The sequence below is a fragment of the Camponotus floridanus genome, unplaced genomic scaffold (assembly GCF_003227725.1).
Source record: "Camponotus floridanus strain SB8 unplaced genomic scaffold, Cflo_v7.5 scaffold7, whole genome shotgun sequence".
NCBI classification, from domain to species: Eukaryota; Metazoa; Arthropoda; class Insecta; order Hymenoptera; family Formicidae; genus Camponotus; species Camponotus floridanus.
In genome coordinates this window covers 3,013,353-3,034,989 of record NW_020229838.1, presented here as the reverse complement: position 1 = coordinate 3,034,989, position 21,637 = coordinate 3,013,353, and the positions used below count along the sequence as shown (strand labels likewise).

The window sequence follows — 21,637 nt, the reverse complement described above, 5'->3', positions numbered from 1 at the left end:
TCGAATCTTTTAAAAATATTTCCAAAGAAGAAATGAAAAAATTGGAAAGTAAACGATATTATAGATATCTAGTTTATTTAATTTTGAGACTGGTATATGAAATTTTTTTAATTTTCATAAAGTAAATAAAGTAAATTTTTATAAACGAGATATCCTTTATATATCCTTCAATAATCTCTCTTCTGTCACGAAATTCCTCACAATAGTCGATCGAAAGTTTTGTAAAGTACCATTGCATAAACAATGTGTAAACTAAATACATTTATAACAAAAATAAACAGAATATAAAAAAGGATCATACTAAATTTTAACAATGCAATTAATTATATAAACAATAAAATTTTTGATAAAATACAATAAATATTATGAATTTTATGAATAGTATAAAAATCCTATAAATATTTTCTATTTCAAAATTAAATGGGGAAAAAAAATTTAACGTTAAAATAAAAAGTGAGTTTTATTAATAATTTTTAATTTGATATAATAATATTATGTGTAAATATAAATATTTATGTATTTAAATAGTTTATAAAAAATAATATAATATATTTATACATAATAAATATAAATATTTATTATATAAGTATAAATATTAATATTATATTATTTTTGTATAATTATATAATTAAAATTTATTTTAACAATTTTTACGAGTAAAATATTCGCTGTAACTAAAATCTGATATGCCAATCTAAGAATTAAACAACTTTCGTCACAATTGCAATCGACGATGCATTTGATCCTCAGCCTTTCATATTCGACATTATTAATTAAGCAATTATTTTATACCAAGGGATGCCGTCGGCGAAATGTTTAATTAGCGAAAAATTTCGAAGCGAGATAATCCGCTTTAGGAAAAGGAGCAAGGATAAAATACGGAAATTTCGTTCTGCCGCCACGAGAAGCCACGGTTGTGTGCGTCAACTTTTCGCTTTCTCTAGAAAGCCCCGTTTGATGCGCGCGATAAAAATTTTACGTTCGCTCTTCCAGTTGGGTTTTTGATTTTTCCGCAGTTCAAACTTCCGGCATTGTGCCCGGACACGCGAAAACAGCGCGGTTTTGTTGTCGTTTCTCGTAAATCGCGAAATGATTGCGGCTTGGAATGAGCGGAATGCGATACGTATCGCGAGGAGGATATCGAATTGAATTTCCACAGATCCATATGTCGCGCGATCTTGTACGGCCCCGGTGTTGTCTTTAATAATAGACCGTATTCCAACGGCTAATTAAATAAGCTCCAGTATTATCTGGCAATTAACGCTTTCTCCTGCGGGAGAAGCCGCGTCAAGGACGCACTTCGATGCGCGCGAAAGCAACGACGTATTATGATATGATGTATTGACACGGGAATGCGGCTACGCAGTCATCTGCATTCCAACGATGCAACGTGTTCGTGCTCGCCAAAATAGACGAAATAGAAATTCGCACGGACGAGGAGCAACGAATAAAGAAAACGTCCGATTGGAAAATTCGAAAACCTATAACATTTTGAGAATGTAGAATATTTTGATGAGTAATTTTTGTTTATTAAATTTAATTAAACGAAATCCAATCTTCGAGAATTGATCTTTTCCATTTATATATGTATATTTTATTATTTTATATATAATAAACTTTGCATGTAATATTTATACATTTCAATATTTATTAATATTTATGTATTTTCATCTCTATTAATATTTATATATATTTTTCAATATTTATATATTTTTTTACTTTAAATATAAAAACTCTGAAGAAAGTTGGCTAATAAATTTCTTGAACGTAGCTAACAACGTTTAGATAATTATAAACAATTTGTAAATAACTATTTAAACAATTTTTAGTTCTATTTTTCTTTTAATTTTCGAAGGAAATAAAATAGACCGAAAAACAGTCTACTTCTTTCATTTTAACTTCTGAAAGCAAACTAGAGCAAAGTTATTACTTTTCAAGATACTCTTTATACATTCTCTTTATATGCTTTCATCATTTTTTCAACTTTCCACAACTTTTCCCTGTAAGACATTCTTCGCGCATGTACAGGTTTCCTTGGCAGAGATTATGAATTCAGCATCTACGAAGGCTACGGTATTGGAAATGCAATATCGATCGTCCCTGACACACCGTGCATTAATGACGGTACGCGATGATATCGTCGATTACACAGCTCGAGCTTCGACAGAGGCGCGATCGAGCGCGACGCCTCGTTCGTGCTCGACCGCCTGGATCGCAGGTAAGATCGCCGATTAAATCCCACCGGCACGCACCGTAGTACACACGTTGTTGTCGTCCATTAGGAAATTAAGGCGCGATCTTGCTCAGGGCCATTCGTTAATGATGTCACGTGCAGCGCGTCGCGCCTCGCGTATCACTGAATGTCAAATTTTCACCGGTTCGCCTCCTCCCTTTCACTCAGCATCTCGCAGGTGTTTGCGATAATTAAATTCTGAACAAATACAGCTACGAAAATCGTCGGAATATCGTTCTACGCGACGCATACTGTTTTTAAACACTCGCGTGCTTATCCTACGATCGATCGCTCAATTTAATTAAGCTTATTAACGCGCGCGATGCGCGTGTAATGGCTTATATCGCACGTGAATTATGCGTTTGGCGAATTCGCGCGAACTGACAATGAGCCGTTGCTGCGAATCGACTCTTGAGAGCGAAGAAAATTACGGAGAGATACGGAAAGAAAATGTTTCGTCGATAAAATCTTGCTACGAAAATACGAGTCGAACAAAGAAAACGCGAGAAACGAGTGCTTCCCTCTGCTCCTTTCGATATTCTCAATGCTACAATCAATCACTATCGAGCGAAAGGAGGTGCGGATAGACCTCGATTCATGATATTACTTCTCTCCCGATGCCCTCGAAAGCAGACGGCGGCCGCTGCAATCGCGATATTCGCCTCCCGCGTCTTATTGTACCGTGGAGGAAACGGTGGCGCAAGAAAATATCCGCCCAACCGAAAGAGAGAGAAAAAGAGGGACATCCGGTCTGGCGATATATCGGCGATATAATAAAAATGGAAGCTTATGGCGTTGAGGCAACCGACAGAAGCGGAACGATTGCCTTAAGAGATCGCGAGAATCCGATTTTCTCAAGTCAAGTCCGCAAAGAGGGGGGGGCTTGAGATTTTTTTTTACAGATTCGCCGCGGGATTTCCCGCGATGGAAAGAAAGTAGAGACCCCGATAACGGTTCGCCGAGCGTGTCGCCGGGCGACAATGACCGGAAGAGTCCCGGCTGTTCCATCGCTGGAGCGGACGTGCCGGAGGTGGTCCCGTGTTGCACATGTGGGAGACGGTAACGATGCGGCGAAGATGGCGAAAACAGCCGGGCCGAACACGCGTGACTGGGAAATACAGTGACCCAGTGTGGCGAACACGTGTGGGAAGCACGTCCGATCCGCGCCTATTCACTCCCTGTGCGCTATAATACGCATTACGTGCTCGCCGAAAGGAGACGGGGGCGTCGTCGACGACTGTCGACTTTATGTTTCCGATCCGGGAAAAGGCAAATTCAGACGCGAATATTTCCGTATTATTTCAACATAAACGTTAACCTGCCAATATCTGCAAATACGTCCCCGAAAGAGATTTCCAATTTTAAAAAATTATGAAAATATTACTGAACTTTGAGAATATGTAAATTACTAAGAGTGTCTCTTAATAAATAATGCGCTACTTTTGTTGCCTGCAAATTCATTCCGAGAGAATAAAATTATTTCTTGAAAACAGGAGCAATTTTTCATATTTAGATAATTATTAAACGTTTGTGAACGTAAGAAAAAAAGTTTTATAGAGAAAACTTGTTTCTTTTAGCATTTTAACATTGCAAAGATTAAAAAAAACTGTAAATATAATTTATAAATAATTAACGATTTTCTCTCTCCTTTTGTGTTTATAAAATAAACATGAAAGTTGTGTTATCCCATCTATCTTTATATTCCCAAAGTTTTGCAATTTATTTTCCGCATCGAGGATACCTCGTTGGTTGCATATCGTCGAAGGCTAAGGCATTAATTTCGCGATATCGTGGCGTGCATCGATCGACGATACTCACCTTACTCGGGATGAGAAGACGGAGCTCATCGTCACCCTGTCGATAGCGCTTGTGGGGGCTCGTTGGACCCCCGGAACCTGTCATAGCGCCAGCCTCGGCTTCCCTCTTCATTATTCCTGAAACATGTAGAAATTCCTCGTCAGAAAATGCAACTCTCGTATCTCGCGAAACTCGTGCTCGCGAATGAAAACAACGAAGCCGATGTTATTTAACGAGGTCGTATAATCGGGTCGCGGAATTTATCATAATTTCGAACAAAACGTCGTCTCTAGCGCACAAAGCATGGAGCGCTCGCCAAGATTATGACTCGTAAAAGCCGCGATAAATTAACATACGCTCCCGACCTCGTTGACAGTCGCGATTCCTTTGACGAAAACGCCGGATAAGAGCAATAAAAGACCGTTGCTCGTAAAATGGCTTTCCCATACCGTCGACGTCACTGAGGCGAACAAGGCGATTTAACGGACAATGAATTATGATGCCGCACAATCTATCCAATCCTATGACGCGTGCTGAGGCAAATGAATTTATCAGTGTCCCGCGAAAAATTAGATTCGATCGATGAAAAATTATATTAAATAATAGCGTTAATTCCCTAGTCTCAGAGTCTCGGAGTTTCACTTATAGTCTTACCTAAACCTATTTTGAAACGTCGGAAATACAAGTGAAAGGAAAACACGGAGCTATTTTGATCGAGTTAATGGTGGGAATCGCGCTTAATTGCCGATCAAGCGCCTCGGAAATATCTATGGAATGATAAACCCGACGGGATTGGAATTTAATTATTCTACTATTCGCTCGAAAATAGAGGCGACGATTAATTCCCCGCGCCAGTCGCCGATAATTCTTTCTTACGTGCGTCGGGATCCTCTCGCAGGGCGCGCACGCCGTCAGAGATTCATTGCTTAATTAGAGATTTAGCGCGGTTCCTTCGAGTGGGGGCCGCGAGGGTAAATACAGACTGACATTAACGTCTCAATTTTCTCCCCGAGACGCGATTAAATTTTTAATACATCGATTTTTGTCGGTCAACACAAGACTCTGTTAACGTTCAAATGTCCGGAACAAATCCGGAGAGTCACGTACGAGGAGCACAAAGCGCACAATGCGTTTCACGCTTCATAAATATACATGGCAAAGAAATTGTGCTTGTGCTAAATAAAAATAATACATAATCGAATCGATAACGGGGGGTTATTCATTGACTTGCTCTCTCGCGATCGTATAATTATATGCCATACATTATTGATAAATTTATTGACAAATCAAGTCTCGATAGAATATCGATGCAGAACGAGATTATATATATAAATTGATGCGATAATCGTTGTTTATCTGTTCACCAGTCCGGAATGTTTACTGTAATATGATTGAATTGCAAATAATTAATTACATAATCAGTCTGTTTGATCAAAGAACAGTGAAGCTAACCACACAATGGCGTTCGCTTTTCCGGTAATCACACATGCGATGTATCCCCATAATATTGGCAACCATAAGCTTCGTTAATAGAAGTTCACATACAAACGGTTCATATTTTCGATATATCTATATTCGAACGAATTATTTGCTTCGAAATTATTTGGTCGTGTCAAATTGCGAAGCTATCATCGCGGGAAGAAAACGAAACGAAAACCTCGTTGGGGATCATTTGTCGACATGTATAGCCGGCGATTGCGCGATGCGTTTAGCATAGAAATCGCGGCTACATGAGCGGCATACAAAACTAGCAATGGGAACATCATAATATAAGGTTACAGGCAGTTACAAAAGAATGCAGAGAGAAATTGCGCGATATATATTTAACAAGGTAGCGTATGGTGCATGAGTGTGTATCAGTGTCACTAATTATAATATATCGTGACGTTATATCCAGCTTAAAATTCTCTCTTCGGTCTTCTCTCGCTTTCCTAATAAATGTATTTTTATAATAAATAAAATATTAATTAATTTTATCACCTATTTTTTAAAAAATTTATTTTTACTTCCTCGATATAACTAGATATTTTTTAATACAAGTTAAATTTCGTTTTATTTATTTTTGATAAATTAAAAATTAATAATTTATAAACTTGTATGACGGTTCTCGTATCTTATTCTTATTTCATGTAAATGTATCCATTCTCCTTGCGCATAGTAGTCTGATCATTTATCAGAGTTTCTTGAAAATCCTCGGATTTAAATGATCAGACTTCTTACAATTCCGCACATTTCCACGAGACGTGGCGTAACGTTAACTGCAGTTTTATAACCGCAACGTGGCGGTAAAGCGCACTCTTTGTACTCGCCAAGATATGCAAACTGAATATGCAAACGAAACGCGCGATCTGAATTAGGTCGTACCCGTTGTATTCGAGACTGAGGCCGATTATAACGCATGCAACCATATGACGAAAGAGCTGAATTGGTTTTAATCGTTTTCTCATGTCGGACAATCGCGGTACATAACGGTAAAACACGCGCGAGTTAAATATTTGTCAATTAATACTTAGACAGCAATGAGCAAATCGAAAATAATTATTCAACTGTAAACACGTCAGGTGAAAACTGTACTGCTCTATTAGACGCACAATAGGGGTGACGACGATCAATTCGCTGCCAGAACTGTTATCTAGTAATTGGCAATCACAGATTCGACTCTCTACACGTCTTTGATTGCATGGCTCTTCTTAGTTACCCACTTGTGTGACAAGGCACTCTATCAGATGCCGCAAGCGGATAAAATACTGCCATTAAATTGTCCACATAATAATTTCTATTCCAGGAAAATAGCCTTGTGTAAATATTTTTATCTTTTATATCAAATATTATTTTATCCATTTTTATACATTACAATTAATCGAGTAGTATGCAATAATTTTATTTTTCTCACAATTGCATTAATTATTAAGGAAGGTTTTGTATGTACAATCCCAGCAAAAAGTAGTTGAAAATCAATATTGACGAATATCCACTTTTGCTGTATTTTGAGTATGAGAAATTGTGTGGAATATTACAATTTGATCTTTAGCTACAGTGCAGAGATGTATTTTTTAATATTTATTGCGTTTTTACTGAAATATTCCGAATTTTGTTCATGGAAATGATTAACTTTTGACAGAGAATTTCGCCTTGTGACAGATACACGGCTAACTTGATTGAATTATATTTAATATCTTTTTAACCAGTACTTGTATAATGTTATTCGATCAAATATTTCCTCTGTATCTAAACTTTTGCAAATTTTAAACAAATTCTGAATATTACTTCCATGTGTTTTTGTCATTTGAATCGACGTGGTTATACGTTTATAAGAACACATGTTAATTCGGTGCAAATTAAAATCCTTACAACTCGTGAACGCTTTAGCGAATCGATTTAAAAATTGTACTAAAAATTCTAAACATATGTAAAGACATTCTGTACAATTTTCATTAAATTCTCAATATTTTAAAAATAGGTACAAAACATCCTTAGATAAGTATATGGATATAAAGAAGTTGTTATGGAAACCTTCCAGTACAATTTGTGTCATTCCTATAAATAAGAGCGACGAACACGTGTCAAATAACAGTGAATGTCAGTTGGACTAATCAATTCGCGGTATCGTAAAAAACGCGAAAATAAATATTCAGCGGCAATTATTTTGTTGCCAGAGAAAAAGAAAGAGAGAGAGAGAGAATCCTAATGCGTTGCGAAGGAAGATTGAGGGTACGTCCCGGGGTTAATAACAATGTCGGCGGGATGCAAATGGAATTAAAGCGACGCGGCGATATCTAGATGCCGCGTGTGCATCATACGCACGCGATGAAAAAGCAGGACGGCGGAATCGATATCACCCAGTAGATACCGGCACACACGCGACGTTAATAATTTACCGCAATGATTCCGCAGCGAAAGGGCGCGCTTCCGATTCGCGGTCGACCTGTCCTTTTCCGTCCCTCTTTCCCGTTACGAGGCCACGCTGAGAATAACCCGAACAAGATTGCGCAAAAATATCCCCGACGTACACAAGTCAAAAATATAGTCCATACGCAGCCATAACGCGAAATATCTCCTCGTCGTAACGTTGTTTTTTTTTTCTTTTTCGCGCACAAGAGCATCGCATCTTTGATATTTCCATAAATTAATTAAAATTGCACGCGCGCGTGATATAATATTTAATGGAATGGCTATTGTGTCGAGCATCGTTTACGGAATTATAATTTTTTTTACCTCGAGTCCGCGTACACACAATGCGCCCATCGATCCATCGCGGGTGCGTGACCGCGCTTCTCGTGACGCGAGCCGAAAAGGTCTCCTGGCCGCCCTCGAAGGGGATTTGTTCCGTCGAGCCTCGTCGCGCAAGAAAAATCGAATGACAAAATGATAGAGCGCGCTCGCGCGTGCTGGTCGATTGTACGTGCGTGCACGTGTTGCCTCGCTTGTACGCAAAAAGAAAAGAGAGAGAGAGAGAAAGAGAGTAGGAGAAGGAGGGAAAAAATCGACAAAGACACGGACAGGGCGAGGCAGGGCAGGTTGAGGGCAGGGGGCTGGAAAAAAAGGCGCCGCGGAGTCTATCGGCAACGATAGCGTGAGGCGCCTGAAAGTCCACTCTCCCCGGGAGTGCAGCGACTAACTAGTCCATAACCAGCCCGCATGCTATAGTCCATAAGCGATATAGCGGCACGTGAGAGAAGAGGAGGAAGAAGAAGAAACGAGAAGGCGAACGACCGAAGGGAGACGGTAATTAAATCCTTCGACGCGCGATGCTCCATTTCGATAATGCGGTCATTAACGCGGTGTCGAACCCTTTCCCCGATTGTACCCCTTTGTTTCTCGACGACGCGATAATTTCGATCGGTTATTATCCCGATTTACGAGAAGCAAGTCTTTAACGTTAAATTGTCCAATCAAATTCATGGCGTTCGAAAATAAGATTCTCTTTAATATTATGATTAGAAATATTATCGAGGGTTTTTTTTCGATGCATATCTCGCGTGCCAATCTCTGTCGAGAGATAAACTTTACTAGGATTATTATCCGACCAATCAATGAAGCCTGGCTTGAACGCACACATTGTGCTCCTTTTACCGCGTATCACGAACCACGGTCAATTAAAACAAGTAGATGCCATAGTAACCTGATTAAGCAAACCATCCTTCGCAAAGTTTGGATGCCGGATGAAATGTAATTAGCCGATGTTATAACTGTGCTTGTACTTTTGCACCGCATGAAATTATGTCCGGATGTATGCCAGCGGAATGTCAGGGAATTGATTAAAGATATGAGGCCAAATAGGGAGAAAAGACGGAAGGAGGAAGGGAGGGGAAAAGCAGAGCGTCTAATAAACTGAGAGAATCTATCCAAGGTGATATCGCCGAGTCAATCAATCTCGATCAAAGTATTTCACCCAAAGTTCGGTGGAAGAGAGTCGCGAGGAACAAATTGCGACGCATGTATCCGAGACAGAGACTGTCTCTCCGGCGCGGATATAACGACGCTTTTCGTAGTTATGTACCATCCAAGTAATTATTTCGTGGCGCAGACATGGCGAATAATTGCGGCGTCGCGACGCTAATAATCTTACGGTCGACGACCAAAGTATCGAATATTGATTCGTTACCCGAGAGATACCGAAAGCGCCGATACTTCTCTCCGAGCGATATCATAAGAAAAATCCATTTCCTTCGGGAAAGATATCGATTAAAAAAAATGGAGAAATAAATGTCCTTGTAGGTATATATATACGTACACAGAAAAAAATAAGTGTCAAATCAAAACTTGTATACTTAAATTAACGCGTTCATTGTTTCGTATATACGCAACAATTTCTAATCTTCTTGGAAGAATTTAATAATTTTAAATTTCAACAATATTATAATCTTATTTTAATATTGCAATTGTCACCTCAAGAATATATAATTATTTAATTCTACTTTAAGAAAATTATAATCTTTGATTTAAAAATGTTATTTTCTATCTAACATTCTTTCTTTTCCATTCAAGAAAATTAAATCGTAAGAATATATTTTTCTCGATTGAACTAAATAAAATGGCTTCATTCAAGCAATTATATTTTTCTTTAATTAACGCAATATAATCTCATTTCAAGATTTTCATGTTAAAACTAAAGATATTTTCAAAACAAGAATGTCCTCTTTTTCTGTGTATCCTTCTTAACTAGAATCCCCCCGGAAAGGATCGAAACGCGATAAAGCGTGCGGGAGATTGAAAAAAGTTCATACGCGGCGGTTTACAAACGACGAGGTCGTCCGCGAAGACGAGGAAAAGTGCCGTAAAAGAGGGAAAAAGGGACGAGGGGAAAGAAACTGCTCGCTCGCGTACAAAGCCATGGCTAGTCGTGGACCGGACAGCGGAGCCCCATAAATCCGAGTCGACGAGTTTCAAGGAAAGAAGCTTGTTTACCGTTCTTGCTCCTCTCATCTGGCTTCTCCTTTCACTCCGCGCGTTTCCCGCCATTTCATGCGTCTCTTCCTGTTTCCTTCATCGCCGACCCCAATGACGATTCCCACGGGGGTCTTCCCCGTAATTTCGTAAACTGCCCGGTTACATTACACCGGCGATCGATTTATCCCTGATCTACAAGTCAAGGGCCGGTAACCTCCAACGCGTGACGGTTCTCGTGACAATGCTGCTTCTTCTTACACAAGGAAGACAATGGAGGCATTCCTCGAGTTTCCTCTCGTACAATATCTCTCGTTCATAATATTAAAAAAATAAAAAAATAAAACAAAATTTCATAAAAAGTATCTTAAGAAAAAAGCCTTCCTCTCGAGACGATTTTACGTGAAATTTCGTTTTATAACTTGACTTCTCTCCTTTCTTTTGACGATGCCATTTCTCGGCGAGGAGTGGAGAAAGGATACAGATAGATGAAAAGGAACCGTGTAATCCGCAACATCCATCCGCGTTTCAATAAATGGTAAGTCTGAGTGGATCGAGATGATAGGTGTTACGCGAGGATCAGAAATTGCCGTGGATCGTAACGGGGCGAGCAAGTAAAAAACAGAACCGGTCAGTAACCGCCATAACATAACTGCGATGACGAACGTGATGCTGGTAGCGAGACTTACTACGCGGTGTACAACGCAAAAGTGTTGCCGGTACGCGCTGTTCGCGGTTCGAGGTACCGTAAAGCGCGGTCGTCGGAAAGAGAAGCTCGTTTACTGTTTTTCCCCACCGCGTTCTTGCGGTTTTTCTAACTCGCGCGATGGTTCCTCTCTTCATCGAGCATGAGCTCCCGAGGTTTTTAACGTCGCCCATTTTCTTTCTCACCGCGCGAACCAAAATATTTTTCCTCCGACTATGTTTTAATTCCCTCTCCTCGTTCGAGTACCGTAAAACAATAACTTTTTGCGACTTTCATGCAGAAAAAAGTCACGTTAACTTGTACAAATAGCGTACATAAATGAACAACCGTCGCTATTTTTTTCTTTTTAATACAAATTTAATGCGCGGTGAAAGTATAATAGTGTTCGAAAAAAAGCTCCGAAAGAATGAGAAATAATACTGGAGAAATGATAGACACATTTTATCGAGCGAACAGATAAAGGAATTTCGTTTAATATCATTCTATATACCAAGTCTTTTTCTCCAGAAATTGTGTTCTTGTATCTTCAATTATTACTTGTCCCTTTTTCTCGACATATCCATGTTTGTTGCGTTGATTCCATCATCACAATAATCTCAATTTTTTTATATAAAATAAAATAAACTCTTTAAATTAAGGATGTTTTGTATGTACAATCCCAGCAAAAAGTAGCTGAAAATCAATATTGATGAATATATCCACTTTTGGTGTATTTTGAGTATGAGAAATTGCGTGGAATATTACGATTTGATCTTAGCTACAGTGCAGAGATGTATTTTTTAATATTTATTACGTTTTTACTGAAATATTCCGAATTTTGTTAATCGAAATGATTAACTTTTGGCAGAGAATTTCGCCTTGTGACAGATACATGGCTAACTTGATTGAATTATATTTAATAACTTTTTAACCAGTTAGTACTTGTATAATGTTATGTGACCAAATATTTCCTCTGTATCTAAACTTTTGCAAATTTTAAACAAATTCTGAATATTATTTCCATGTGTTTTTATCATTTAAATCGACGTGGTTATAAGAAGACATATTAATTCGGTGCAAATTAAAATCTTTATAACTTGTGAACGCTTTAGTAAATCGATTTAAAAATTGTACTGAAGATTCTAAACATATGTAAGGACATTCTGTACAATTTTCATTAAATTCTCAATATATTTTGAAAATAGGTACAAAACATCCTTAAATAAAAATACTAAAAATCCTTGGGCCATTTTTCTACAAATCCCCGAGTGCGAGACGAAAAAAAAAAAAATGAATCGCAAGGCCTAAGTAAGGCATGTTGCATCGATTGAACGGCATTATTAAGAGCAAAATGAAGTCGATCGTTCACGAGCATACAACCGTATGGAAATTAGCATGAATATGGATGAGCGTGTTGCGATGCGTGCACATACTCGCGATCGCAAGCCGAGCATAATATTCGACTTGAGCAAGTGAAAAGGGATGAGAGAGGGGGAGAGGGGGAGACGGCGGCGGCGGCGAAACTGGCAGGTAAACCGCAAGATTATTGGTCGAGCGCAGTTGGCAGCTTAGAAATTCGACGTTTGACGTCAGTATGAGAGACGCGTCCACTAATGCACACTCTGTCGCTTCTTCGGGACCCTCGAAATAGAATGATTAACGCCGCCGAAAGCCTGCGAATTCGACACCCGGTATGCGGGACAGACAAGTCGCGTCTCGTCGCTTACGGTACTTTCTGACGAAAGTTCGACACGTTACGCGCGTTGCCTACGAAACGCCCCGCGCATCCTCGCTGAAAAGAAACACGCCTGTAAAGAAATATGCAAAGTACGGACGGACAAGAAGATTGGAAAGCCGGAAGCCGCTCTCGCCGACATTCGTCCTAACAACGTAGCTAAATAGAGAGTTTGTCGTAATCTTCTTCTGAACGAAGTGGCATTATTAACGTGTCGGACGGACAAAAAATTGTCGCTAAAAATATACCTGATATTTATTCGCGACCGATCTTTCTCGGAATTTCTTTAATCGATCACGGAGAAATATTTGAAAATAAAAAATCCGCAATACGCGCGCATAAATATACATATATCGTTGGAGCCTCAACGTTGTTACTCGAACATCAGCGAGAGCAGATCGGCGATTAAACGGCAGGCGATGATTGTAACACGAATATTATCTATACACAAGCGTCTCCTACCCAAGCTAATAATTCGTACATCGAGTGAAGACATTTCACCGACGATGATCTATTTACGGCGCTTAGATACAGTCACTTTAACCGGATTGTCTTCCCTTGTACTTGGTATAAATTGAGTTAAGCTTTGTGCCGGCTGATATCGGCGCAAGACGGTTTAAATTGACCGTGTAATATAATCGCGTTTAAAGATCGAACATCTCGATGAAGAGAAGGATTAAATATATTCGATGCCCGATCGAGGCTTTCTAATGGAATACACAGTACGCAAAAAAAAATTCAGAGTGTCAGCATCATGTGAAAGTGCAACGTAAACAAAAATATCGTCTCTAATTTTGCTTAGGGTAAAATATTTTTTTTGTCAATCTAAATTGTCCGCGATAATATTACACAGAAAGAAAAAGTGTCAAATCAAAACTTGTATACTTAAATTAACGCGTTGATTGTTTCGTATATACGCAACAATTTCTAATCTTCTTGGAAAAATTTAATAATTTTAAATTTCAACAATATTATAATCTTATTTTAATATTATAATTGTCATCTCAAGAATATATAATTATTTAATTCTACTTTAAGAAAATTATAATCTTTGATTTAAAAATGTTATTTTCTACCTAACATTCTTTCTTTTCCATTCAAGAAAATTAAATCGTAAGAATATATTTTTCTCGATTGAACTAAATAAAATGGCTTCATTCAAGCAAGCAATTATATTTTTCTTTAATTAGCGCAATATAATCTCATTTCAAAATTTCCATAAAACTAAATATATATTTTCGAAACAGGAATGTCCTTTTTTTTCTGTGTAGTCAATGTCGGGATAAACGCAAAAATAACGATTCAGTCGCTTATTAAAACGATTCGAATTTTCGCCGCTAATGAACGTATTTATCCTCCGGAAGACGAAACAGGAATCGATCGCCGCGCACGCGTTTCTGCGGCTCATGGTTCAATTATTCCCATAAGGCGAGTATCTAACGAGCTTCCACAGCGCATTCCCGTCCGTTCGTCCATCTAACCACCCACCCGCCCATCCATCCATCCATCCGTCCGCTCGTCCAGTCGGCCAAGCTTAAAATTAGACTCTATGAAACGAACAAGCCGGAAGCTCGAGCGAGCCAGCACCAAATTTATTTAGCGTGAGTGCAAATTCCATCCCGTGTTGGCAAAATTCATTCATTTACTCTCTCTCTCTCTCTTCTCCCCTTTCTCTCTTTCTCTCTCTCTCTCTCTCGCAAATTATTTACAAAAATTGCCGTGTAAATTTTTCTGAAATACGGCGAGGGCTTGTACAAGGAACAAACAATGACCCAGCACTTTCCTGCGAAAGTCTTTATTTATCTCGATGACTAAAGCTGTTGTTAGAAAGAAAATTCCTCGCTTACGATTGTTCAATGTCCCGGAATTACACGTTTTGCATGCCTGGTAGAGAGTATTTTGTTAGACTGCGACTTGATTAATGTTACGTAATATCTATTATGCTGCGTTTTCAGACGGGAACGCGGATTTGACGTTAAAGAGTCTGGCGTTAATTACACCAGGGGCGTGTTGTTTGCAAGAATTTCCGCAATTAAATTAAATTTGATTATTTATCGCGCCGAGCATTTCGTAAAATTCACGCACAAAATTTGTCGCGATGATTGATTAATCCTTCATTTTTCATAAAGATGATATTGCGATGTAACAAAGCGCGTCATCTATTTATCGATTATTTATTCGACGAACATCGATAATATTGTAATTTCAATTAAACGTCGCGATATGTCCCGAGAGATGAAGCAAATCAAATTCGTCGGTCACAAAAGATCCGGAAAACACAAAATGAGACGCCGGCCGGCGATTAGAGGGTTAACAGTCGACCTATAACGCATTTCTCGCTACGGTGTCGTAAGCAGAGTGTCGTAAAAGAAAATCGTTAGCACGCCGCGCCTGTGAAAACGTGCCGAAGCTGGCATCAAGCTAGTCGTGGTTGAACAAGAATAGTAATTAGTGGGAAACACGATCTTTAACCCGACGTCATTTGTAGGCCGCGATCGTAACATCAGAAAGAGAGAGAGAGAGAAGAAGCGAAAAGTTTGTAAAATTATCAGCCATTAGAGGTAGACGCGAAAAGCATTCGCTTCTTTCACAATTGTAACAAGCTGATTTGACAAGCCAGACGTACTTTAACACCATGGAATTAAATGCATTAAGATCTTTGTATTTTTAAATGCGAAGAAATGCGCACATGCCAATCAGCGTTAAAACCATCTCGAGTATCTTACGATGTATATCACGCAATACGATCGAGTTGCGTAAATATCGAAACCACCGAGCGATATTATTTTACCATAAGAACTGATTCGGAGCCGCGCCAACTATCTCGTTTCGTAGCATTAAGTTAACCCTTTGCGGTCGACAATGGTTTATTACACTCGTGTATACAGGACCTATCGATAGCTCTCTGTGGAAGATTTAAGAAATATTTGTGTCATATACGTATCGGCATGCAAAGAGAAACGACGAAACGATCGCCGCGAGATAGAATATATGACGATGATTTTTAATCTATGCGAGCCATTTGTTTTCGTTGTCTGGCATTCCAGAACATCGGCTCGCGGCGGCGTGTAATGGGAATGCGAGACGGGGATGAAAAATGAGAAGCGAGATCCGCGAGGTAAGTAATCGCGTTGCTGCAGGTGGAATTCGCGATCGAAGGCAAAGCGAAATCTACGCGCGATCAACAATCAAGATCGAAATTTCCCTTCGCGTGAAAAATAATAAGGATAAAAAGGAAAAAACAAAGAGCAAAAAAATATATAAATTCGCAAAAGATTAGAATCGAATAAACAAGCAGCGAAAAATATTCAAGAATTGGTTATCCTAAAAAATATAAAACGCTCTGTATTAATTATATATATTATTATACATTCCCCAAAAAGAAAAAATAACGGAATTTAATAAACAAGCTAAAAATATTCAAGAATTATTTATTCTAAAAAGTATAAAACGCTCTGTATTAATTATATATATTATTATACATTTTCCAAAAAGAAAAAAATAATGAAATTTAATAAACAAGCAGCTAAAAATATTCAAGAATTATTTATCCTAAAAAATATAAAACGCTCCATATTAATCATATACATTATTATACATTTTCGAAAAAGAAAAAATAATGGAATCTAATAAACAAGCAGCTACAAATATTCAAGAATTATTTACCCTAAAAAATATAGAACGCTGTATATTAATTATACATTTTTCAAAAGGAAAAAAATAAATAAATAAATGAATTCAATTCGTCAGATTTGATTCGACTGTCGAGAGGATCGAAATCGCGGCGTAAAGTTTGAGAACCGTTGCCGGCGCGACGCAGGGTCGAGAGAAATCCATGCGCGAAGGATGAAGGAAGGCGCAACAACAATATCGTCCTGCCCCTGCCACACGCAACCAGGGGGTAACGTCCTGTTACACCAGTCTGACCACTTCGCGTCCCTCTTTTCTAACGCTTCGCCATCGCGCGCGCGCGCGCGCGCGCGGACCGTTTTACTTTGCACCGGCTTTGCTTTCGCCTTCACCGCGCGAAAACGTCGCGACCTGCTTTTCGCGTTAATCGTAATCCCATTCAGCGCGTGTTTAGCCCCGCGGCGACGCGGCAATAAGAATATTCCCGAGAGTTTTCCTTCCCGCGAGTCACGAGATGATATATTAGCTCTAGAGATCGCGACGCAAAAATCCGCGAAAGAAATATACTTTTTTCTTTTTATTGAAACTTTCATTTAATAAAACAAACTGTTACTCACCGATAATGATGTTCGCCTTTGCAGCCTCCGCGATGAACCAACACTAAGACCTGCACAATCAATATAGTTGCGAATTAGTTCTCGTCTGATACGCGTTGCGTACATGCGAATTATTATAATTAGCATCTCGGGAATTAACAGCTCGTATTTTCCTAATCTTAACATCGAAGGAAAGTGATAATTGAGGTATCCGCGTCACTTTTTCAAGTACAGTTTGTGCGAAATTGAATCAATTATCAACGGAATTGACGTTAAACGTTGATGCCGAAGGAGACGGCATCTACCTAGGGAATTAGTATGCGACTAGAAATTTCGTCGATGGACTGCGAATGGCGAAACGCCATTAAAGTACGCGTACTCTATGCATACAAATAAGTACTTTCCCACGATAAACCGGGGCATTTAAACTTGCGAAATTAATAATAACAAGAAAATCGCCTCGGCGGAATAAACGAGCGGATCTCGCTCCGCTTATTTTTTCGCCCAATCGAATCGCGCATTTATGCATCTCACGCTCGAGCGGCGTATCGTCCAAGTAAAGCTCGCGCCGAGACGAGAAGACGGAATATCGCGGTCACGTGTGCGCTGAAATTAATTACGACTGCTCGTCCGGCTATTCATCGCTGTCGGGGGCTACCTGGACTGTGCGCGAGCGGGCCGTAAAGCCTGGTGTTCCCAAAAGAAATTGCGAAACCGCCGGGAGAGGAGATAAATCGCGATTAACCGGCGCGATTATCTCGCGAATCTACGCAAGGCCATCCACTGCGGGCTGGCTCCTCGGATCCCTCGCGTCGATAAAGGCGTCCTTACTAAATCCTCGGTTGCTCAAGTCGCGCATTTATTAAGCGGGCCCGCTGTTGGCGTCGACGAGAAACTTGGCGCGAGCTTACACAAGCGAATTCCGCGACGAGTATCAAAGGTGACAACAAAGTTATTCGCTCGGTCGTCGTCCTCTCGAGAACGGAACGATCGATCTCGCGAGCGTTAAAACGCTCGATCGCGCTTCGCTGCCTCGCGCGGATCTCAAGGACTGACCCGGAGCGGAACCTTGAGCATTACTTTTGCTAGATCACTGTCACCAGATACGTGTAGAGCGAGACGGCAAGCTCCACAATGCCGGCCGCACGAGCCGAGTGCACGCTCGCGAATCACGATCGCGCGAGCATTCAAGGTTGAAAATTCCAGACGTCCCCTCCTCCCTTCCCCCTCCCCCTCCCGGCCAGGGATAGGTCAGGGACAATGAAACGTGCCAAACGCAGCGGCAGCTGTACTTCAAGTTCGTTCAACCTCTCCGCGCGAGGGACGTAATCTTTCGCGAGCGGAGGCAGGGACGAGATCCGCGACGTTCCGGTTCCCGCTCCCTGGTCGACGCGAACGAACCTGGTGAGCGCGTCCCGACGTTACGCGAGACCATCGACGGCACCGATGTTCCTCCTCGATCCTTCCTCGAGTGGGCCAGGGGAAAGATTCGGCCGCGCGAGGGAGCAAATTACGACGCGAATAATTCCACGCGTGCAGACGCGATTGCGCTACAACTGACACTAGGCCGAGAACACGGAATAAACTTTGCTTCGCCAAGTGGCCGAAGCTCGTTCCTCTCCGGCGAGGCGCGTCCACCTCTTCCTCGTCGCGAGGAGGCGCGAGTACTGGTGGGGCGAGTTGCTCGCGGAGGGAGATCGCGGGGACGAGGAGACGAGCGGGAGGGGACAGGGGTGGAGGGAGGGCGGAGAAACGAGAGGAGCGGCGTATGCACGTCGCGAGCAAAGTGTGCGTGCGCGAGCGAGGACGGCGAGAGCGGCGAGAGAAAGAGAGAGAGAGAGGGAGAGAGAGAGGGAGAGAGTCAATGAACGGTTCCGAGATCGGCGCGCGGTGAGAATTTCACGGTTGCGGAGGCGGAGAACCCCTGTCAAGGGGTCATGCGGCGCGCGATACGACTTTCAAGGATCATTTTTTTCGGATCGGATTGTCGCGTCCCGCGAAAAAGGTGCGCCGCGGGTGTCGCGTTTCCAGAAGAGACGCGCGTCCATAAGGGGTCTCTTGTTTATGCCGAAAGCGCGATTACGTCGCTTACGTGAGCGGCGAACGCTGACTAACCGCGACACTCGACACCGTCGAGATTATACGCGCCACGAATGCAGCGACGAAGACGAGGCGTCCGACGAAAGCTACCAAAGGGAATCCCGTACGGTTATTAAACGGATAAAGACGTCCGTTGGAAGAAATTGGTGATCGATGGATAATTATGTATGAATTGTAATTAAAACAAAATTGGATAATAAACTAATAAATGGTGGATAAATAATATAGTAAATTCTTAAACGAATTCCATTAATTAATTTAGCGAGAAATTAAAACTTACTCCAGAAAAATAATGAAAAATTATACTGTTTTTTTACGATTAAAAGTCGCGACGCGAGAATGAGAAAGCATACACGGAGAAAAATATCGTTCTACTATCAAGAAAAGCGATTACTCAATTTATTTTTCTTTTTTCAAGTAATAGTTTTCTTCAATAAAGAATATATTCTTGATAATAGTCTAAATTGTAATACTCATCACAAGTGTTAGAAAATTATCATGTACTGAAAAGAAGAAATTATTTTCTTCAAGAATATTGTAAAGTTGCATCAAAGAAAAATCAACTTACTTTACATCAACTCATGTGTGTAAGGAAACCAAATTTTTCTTTTAATTTAATATTCTTGACTAAAATACCGCACTTACTAAAATTCAGAATATATTCAATTAAATTCAATGCTCGTGGTGAACCTATTAATACATCAGATATACAAACTTATGATGTACTTAAAATAAATAACATTTACTTGAATACAGTATATATTTTTCTCTGTGTATAGACAAAGATCGCGACACCTGCATGTCGCACACACAGTGCAGGTTCCGAATTAATTTCGAGTTACCCACGTAACGCAAAATGTTTCTGGAGGAATTTGATTCGCATCCGAATAAAGATAGAGGCTTTCCAAAGCTTCCTTCTTTAAAAGCAGCCAACAATCTAATTGGAATCTCACAAAATTCGCAATTACGCTGTCGCAGTTTGTGAAAGGAGACACTAGGAATTCCATTTGAGCGCGATCGGGTGGCACATTTCGACATACCTGCGATCGACGAAGCTCTTCCTCCCTTCGGACTCTACCTGCGGAAGAGCCCCTCGTTGTCCGAACCGTTGCGCGACCCGCTCGTCAGCCGCACGACAATCGAGACGAACAGGATGAGGACGAGGAAGAGGGGGACGAGGGGCGGAAGGACAACGACACGTATGACGTAACGCAAAACACGAAATCCCGTGCACCGCGGCGTAAAGTCGCCCGCGTAACGGTCAGGCCGATGCATGACATGCGTGTCGCACTCGGGGACGGCGCGTATGACGTGGCGTGCGTGCGGAAGTATATCGATCAGCTGACGGTCGGGCGGATACTGGGCCGCTTCGCGGAATTCACCATATTGTTGCGTCGGCGCGCATGCGCCGACGATGCGCCCTCGTCCCTTCGTTCTCTCTCGCCTTTTCTTCCCTTACTTTCTTCTCCCTCGCGCGGCGCCCACCCCCGCAATTTCGCCCGTCGTACGTACAGGGTGATTCAGCGGGAACCCGCGATACGATTCGAGAAACGTGTTTCCAGGGGGTCGTAATAATCCACGGCGAGGACCCGGGCGCATCCGTTTATCGATAAGGAAGCGCGATTTTAGCCCCCGAACGACTGAGGGAGATACTCCGGAATAAACAGATAAAATCTTCATAGAGAAATTCTCGCTCTAAAAGTTACGACCGACGATAGAAACAGCTTTACGACCGCAAAGGCAAAACAAAATCGAATTCGCGTCTCGTATCTCTGCGGTTCTCGCGCGCGAACATCCGGTTACTCTCTTCCTTGCGCCCACACGCGTACATCCGAGAGCCCTTCTCGGAGCAGTTTCCTTCCCACAGCCGGGAATCCCGGCTTTTTCGCTTCGATATATCGCTCCTCGATACGATAGCGCGGCCTTACCTCATCGTCCCGCCCAAAATTACATTATCGTATTACATAAACTCGTCCCTCTTCCCATTCTTACTTCCAGCGTCTTCCATTTCTCCGATATTCTACGACACGTTTCTCCGCGATTGCATTTCCACCGCGTGTATACCCGTTCGTATAATCGTGGGCTTCGTGTACGTACGACTTTCTCCGATTTCCATACATTTCCGCGTTTTCCATTTTCATTCCTCGCAATAATTCGCGGTAACTTTAGGAAACTCTCGAGCAGAGATCGAATACGGAATACCGATGACAAATTGTTACAATTACTTCCATGTTAAACGCGAAAGATGATCATCGAAAAGATATGAAAAAACAAATACTTATCATATATTTTAGATGTCGATTCGTTTTTTCGAAAGATATTTCGTTCCTGTCGCCGGGATTGCACGATTAAAAAGAAAGATGAGTTCAACGATGTGTGGACTGATTAATATTCGGTAAACACACGTAACAATCTGCGATGCTTGATCCCCTTCTTTTCGCTTTGAAATTACGTCCGTCCGTTTCTGCCGAGAT

At 40.9% G+C, this 21,637-nt stretch overlaps 1 protein-coding gene across 7 annotated transcripts in view; it reads right to left on the bottom strand.

The window, feature by feature from the left end:
- The window catches only part of LOC105248427 (heterogeneous nuclear ribonucleoprotein K), a 91,158-nt gene that overhangs the window by 40,131 nt on the left and 29,390 nt on the right, over window positions 1–21,637 (bottom strand). For 4 of the 7 annotated variants that reach the window (XM_011253200.3, XM_011253197.3, XM_011253203.3 and 1 more), the window contains exons 3-4: window positions 17,085–17,134; window positions 4,052–4,167 (exon numbers count right to left, since the gene is read on the bottom strand). In XM_011253200.3, the coding sequence (XP_011251502.1) occupies window positions 4,052–4,162 (111 nt within the window). In that variant the 5' untranslated portion in view covers window positions 4,163–4,167; window positions 17,085–17,134. Of the gene's footprint in view, window positions 1–4,051; window positions 4,168–17,084; window positions 17,135–17,721; window positions 17,746–18,464; window positions 18,713–20,203; window positions 20,496–21,637 lie in introns of those variants that run through there. The other 3 variants (XM_011253202.3, XM_011253201.3, XM_020026628.2) reach the window with 3 other exon arrangements.